General features: G+C 45.7%; 1 protein-coding gene across 1 annotated transcript in view; it reads left to right on the top strand.

The window, feature by feature from the left end:
- Nucleotides 1-1,315: 1,315 nt before the first annotated feature.
- The window catches only part of HAUS7 (HAUS augmin like complex subunit 7), a 31,178-nt gene continuing 26,493 nt past the window's right edge, over nucleotides 1,316-6,000 (top strand). The window contains exon 1 of the mRNA XM_060763179.2: nucleotides 1,316-1,400. Within this exon, the coding sequence (XP_060619162.2) occupies nucleotides 1,356-1,400 (45 nt within the window). The 5' untranslated portion in view covers nucleotides 1,316-1,355. The remainder of the gene's footprint in view (nucleotides 1,401-6,000) is intronic.

The raw sequence follows: 6,000 nt of genomic DNA, 5'->3' as shown, positions 1-6,000 counted from the left end.
CAAAGTGGAATCCACGACATGCGAGTGTGGAGAAGAACAAACCACAGACCATCTGCTGTGATGCAACCTGAGCCCCGCCACATGCACAAGGGAGGACCTTCTTGCAGCAACACCAGAGGCACTCCAAGTGGCCAGATACTGGTCCAAGGACATTTAATCAACTACCAAACTCATAATTTTCATATTTTGTCTGGTTTTTTGTTTTGTTTTGTTTTGTTTGTTTGTTTTTTTGCTTTGTTCTGTTGGAAATGTAATATAATCGACTGGTCGCACTGACATGATAAATAAATAAAGAAATAAATAAAATCTCCATGGAAGCAGTAAACAAGCTTTCTCCCTTCTCCCTGTGGCTTCCTCTCACATATTTATACATGGCTATCATATCTCCTCTCAGCCTTCTCTTCTTCAGGCTAAACATGCCCAGCTCCTTAAGCCGCTCCTCATAGTGCTTGTTCTCCAGACCCTTGATCATTCTAGTCGCCCTTCTCTGGACACATTCCAGCTTGTCAATATCTCTCTTGAATTGTGGTGCCCAGAATTGGACACGAAGAGGTCACGAAGAGTCGGAAACGACTGAACGAATGAACAACATCACAAAATGCACTGATCTATACCTGCACATGGAAGTTTTCACTCTATGCAGTTAAGGCATTATATACTTCATGGCAACATCTGTGCTCTTTTCAATTATCTTTGAAAGAGGATGCAATCAATGTATTGTCAAAGGCTTTCATGGCCAGAATCACTGGGTTGTTGTAGGTTTTTTCGGGCTATAGGGCCATGTTCTAGAGGCATTCTCTCCTGACGTTTCGCCTGCATCCATGGCAAGCATCCTCAGAGGAAGTGAGGTCTGTTGGAACTAGGAAAATGGGTTTATATATCTGTGGAATGACCAGGGTGGGACAAAGGACTCTTGTCTGTTGGACCTAGGTGTGAATGTTTCAACTGACCACTTTGATTAGCATTTGATGGCCTGGCAGTGCCTGGGGCAACCTTTTGTTGAGAGGTGATTAAATGTGCCTGATTGTTTACTTTCTGTTGTTTTGCTGTTGTAATTCCTGCTCCTTGGCAGGGGGTTGGACTGGATTGCCCATGAGGTCTCTTCCAACTCTTTGATTCTATGATTCTTGCACCAGACCACGCCGTCACCACTCCCAGCTCCTTCATGGTCAATCCAGTCTCCCTTGTTACTTTGGTTCAGCCCAGTTCTCGCTGCAGGGTATAAAGAAAGTTAAGCCAGCCCATTTAAGGCGGGGGGGGGGAGGGTTGTTCTGAGTGTCCTGTCATCTTTTAGATTGCCGAGTCCAGAGCCAATAACAGCGGGGCATGGGCGGGGCTTAGGCGCCGGCGGGAAGATGGCGGCAGCAGCTTCTTTTGCATTGCTGTATGAACGTCTGCAGGTAATTCCTTTCTGGAGTCTCCTCAGAACAAAATGAGAACTTCTTATTAGCGGGGGTGGCTGCAGATTCGGCTGACTTTTCCAAGGGGGACATGTTTGGGCTAGTTCCTGCTGTTGTGTGCTTTGAGGTACTTTCTGAGGAATGGCGCCCCTGAGGCAAATTTGAATTTTGGGTTGCTGCAGAAGTCAATGGGAAATCCAGTCCAGCTAAAATAAACTAGTGAATCTTTACAGACTTCTTCAATACTTCTCTCTCCCTTCTCTTCTATTTTTCCCTCTGTGGAAGAAAAGAAAACCACAAAAAATACCATTGTTGTTATATACATATACAGGCAGTCCTCAAGTTACAAACAAGATAGGCTCTGTAGGTTTGTTCTTAAGTTGAATTTGTATGTAAGTATCACTCCAGCGAAATCTATAAGGTAAAGGTTGTCCCCTGACATTAAGTCCAGTCATGTCTGACTCTGGGGTGTGGTGCTCATCTCCATTTCTAAGCCAAAGAGCCAGCGTTGTCTGTAGACACCTTCAAGGTCATGTGGCCAGCATGACTGCATGGAGCGCCGTTACCTTCCCGCCGGAGCGGTACCTATTGATCTACTCACATTTGCATGTTTTCGAACTGCTAGGTTGGCAGAAGCTAGGGCTGACAGCGGAAGCTCACGCCGCTCCCCGGAATTGAACCTGCGACCTTTCGATCAACAAGCTCAGCAGCTCAGTGCTTTAACCCACTGCGCCACCGGGGGCTCCAACGAAATCTATATATATATATCTATATCTATAAATTTCCTCCTGGCGTCCAACGAGGAAGCAAAACTCTAAAACCCCTCCACAAAACTCTACCAAAATTGCCATGCCCCAAGGACAACCCACTAGGTACAAACTAATCCAGTCAGAAATCAAAACCGCACAACAACAACCACAAAAAACTGCTGTATGAATTGAAAATCATTCTATCTATCTATCTTTTACAACTTGGCAACATACACATGTTGGCAGAGCAACAGTGGCCGCATATGGGTGTGTGGAGTTGTGAAAATATAGTGGAATTAATGCACATCCAAGATCATCCCCACAATAACCCCTCAAGACATGCACTCCACCAGAGCCACTTATTTCCCGCGTGACTGTGTATTTGAGGGGAGAGTTGAGGAAATATAGTAAAATTAACATCCATGTAGGTATTCTCCACAACTTCCTTTCAACATAGACATTGCCATATTATCCACACCCATATGTGTATGCGCGTGTGTGTGCATGCACTATATCTCCTCCCAAAGAAAGGAGACAAAGAGGAAGGTAAGGTTGGCCACAGCAACGCGTGGCGGGTACAGCTAGTGTATATATATATATATATATATATATATATATAAATGCTCTGTGCATAATGAGTACCTTAAAAACAAAAGAACCAACGAACGAAATCACACCAAATTTGGCAACAAAACATCTCACAACACAAGGAGTGACCATCACTCAAAAAATATATAATTTTGTCATTTGGGAGTTGTAGTTGCTGGGATTTATAGTTCACCTACAATCAAAGAGCATTCTGAACTCCATCAATGATGGAATTGAACTAAACTTGGCACACAGAACTTCCATGAACAACAGAAAAATACTGGAAGGGTTTGGTGGGCATTGACCTTGAGTTTGGGAGTTGTAGTTCACCTACATCCAGAGACTTACTTACTTACTTAGGTGATCCCTCGTTGGACGAGTAAGATGGTCTTCCTTGATGACTATTTTTGAGGGTTTGTAGGTGGCTGTGGAGCCGTATTCTTGCTCTGCATCTTCTTCCGCAGTGAGGGCATTGGTTTCCAGGTGGAAGGCGGACCCGGTCAGGGTTGGCTTGACGCGCCTTCCTCGTGGCACGTTTCTCTCTTTCACCCTCCACTCGTGCCTCCTCGAATTCTGCAGCACTGCTGGTCACAGCTGACCTCCAGCTGGAGCGCTCAAGGGCCAGGGCTTCCCAGTTCTCAGTGTCTATGCCAGAGTTTTTAAGGTTGGCTTTGAGCCCATCTTTGAATCTCTTTTCCTGTCCTCCAAAATTCCGTTTTCCGTTCTTAAGTTCAGAGTAGAGCAACTGCTTTGGGAGACAGTGGTCGGGCATCCAGACAACGTGGCCAGTCCAGCGGAGTTGATGGCGGAGGACCATCGCTTCAATGCTGGTGGTCTTTGCTTCTTCCAGCACGCTGACGTTTGTCCGCTTGTCAAACATCCAGAGAGCACTGTGGACTCAAACAATGATGGATCTGGACCAAACTTGGCACAAGCACTCAATACGCCCAAATATGAACACAGATGGAGTTTGGGGAAAATAGACCTTGACATTTGGGAGTTGTAGTCACTGGGATTCACAGTTCACTTCCAATCAAAGAGCATTCTGAACCCCACCAACGACAGAATCAGGGTAAACTTCCCACACAGAACACCCATGACCAACAGAAAATACTTAAGGCCATCCAAATCAGGGCAAGAACACATAAAGTCCTCCTGACAAAGAGCCATCCAGCCATAGATATAGATAGATAGATAGATAGATATGATTCACACACACACACACACAGATATAGTATCATAGGCTTGAAAGGGATCCCTAAAGAAGGACAATATGTCGCATGTTCCAGAGTATGCAAACCAGACACTCTCCACATCAACACTGACAAAGAAACTGCAAGAAATACTGTTTACCCACAAGCATAAAGAAGTTATATATATTAGAAACCAACACTTTCTCATTACTTTATTTTCCAGATCAACAGACTGGGCCACAGCAACGCGTAGCAGGGGACAGCTAGTATATGTGTGTGTGTGTATATACATAGACACACACATATATGTATTTATTGTGTCAGGAGCAGACCAAACAGTTACATTGCATTTTCTAACAAACAGACAAACAAAACACAAAGTTTGCAAGCTTATAGAATCAAAGAGTTGGAAGAGACCTCATGGGCAATCCAGTCCAACCCCATTCTGCCAAGAAGCAGGAATATTGCATTCAAATCACCCCTGACAGATGGCCATCCAGCCTCTGCTTAAAAGCTTCCAAAGAAGGAGCCTCCACCACACTCCAGGGCCAAGAGTTCCACTGCTGAACGGCTCTCACAGTCAGGAAGTTCTTCCTCATGTTCAGATGGAATCTCCTCTCTTGTAGTTTGAAGCCATTGTTCCATTGCGTTCTAGTCTCCAAGGAAGCAGAAAACAAGCTTGCTCCCTCCTCCCTGTGGCTTCCTCTCACATATTTCTACATGGCTATCATATCTCCACTCAGCCTTCCCTTCTTCAGGCTTGGTAGTTGATTAAATGTCCTTTGACCAGTATCTGGCCATTGGAGTGCCTCTGGTGTTGCCGCAAGGAGGTCCTCCAATGTGCACGTAGCAGGGCTCAGGTTGCATTGCAGCAGGTGGTCGGTGGTTTGCTCTTCCCCACACTCGCATGTCGTGGATTCCACTTTGTAGCCCCATTTCTTAAGGTTGGCTCTGCATCTCATGGTGCCAGAGCGCAGTCTGTTCAGCGCCTTCCAAGTCGCCCAGTTTTCTGTGTGCCCAGGGGGGAGTCTCTCATTTGGTATCACCCATGGATTGAGGTTCTGGGTTTGAGCCTGCCACTTTTGGACTCTTACTTGCTGGGGTGTTCCAGCGAGTGTCTCTGTAGATCTTAGAAAACTATTTCTTGATTTAAGTCATTGACATGCTGGCTATTCATTTGTCATGTCAGGGCAAACAGACAAATATATTACATTTCTAACAGAACAAAGCAAACAAACAAACAGACAGACAAAACACAAAATTTGTGAAGTTTGGTAGTTGATTAAATGTCCTTTGACCAGTAGCTGGCCACTTGGAGTGCCTCTGGTGTTACTATAAGATGGTCCTCCATTGTGCATGTACCAGGGCTCAGGTTGCATTGCAGCAGGTGGTCAGTGGTTTGCTCTTCCCCACACTCACATGTCGTGGATTCCACTTTGTAGCCCCATTTCTTAAGGTTGGCTCTGCATCTTGTGGTGCCAGAGCGCAGTCTGTTCAGCGCCTTCCAAGTTGCCCAGTTTTCTGTGTGCCCAGGATGAAGTCTCTCATTTGGTATCAGCCATTGATTGAGATTCTGGGTTTGAGCCTGCCACTTTTGGACTCTCGCTTGCTGAGGTGTTCCAGCAAGTGTCTCTGTAGATCTTAGAAAACTATTTCTTGATTTAAGTCGTTGACGTGCTGGCTGATACCCAAACAAGGGATGAGCTGGAGATGTTACTGCCTTGGTCCTTTCACTATTGGCTGCTACTTCCCGATGGATGTCAGGTGGTGCAATGCCGGCTAAACAGTGTAATTTCTCCAGTGGTGTAGGGCACTGACACCCCATGATAATGCGGCATGTCTCATTAAGAGCCACATCCACTGTTTTAGTGTGGTGAGATGTGTTCCACACTGGGCATGCATACTCAGCAGCAGAGTAGCATAGCGCAAGGGCAGATGTCTTCACTGTGTCTGGTTGTGATCCCCAGGTTGTGCCAGTCAGCTTTCGTATATTATTTCTAGAGCCCCCTTTTTGCTTGATATTCAGGCAGTGCTTCTTGTAGGTCAGGGCATGGTCCAGAGTAATTCCCA

This window comes from Anolis sagrei, chromosome 2 (genome assembly GCF_037176765.1).
Source record: "Anolis sagrei isolate rAnoSag1 chromosome 2, rAnoSag1.mat, whole genome shotgun sequence".
Taxonomy (NCBI): Eukaryota; Metazoa; Chordata; class Lepidosauria; order Squamata; family Dactyloidae; genus Anolis; species Anolis sagrei.
The sequence above is the reverse complement of the archived record's forward strand: the minus strand, read 5'-3'. Positions and strand labels throughout refer to the sequence as shown.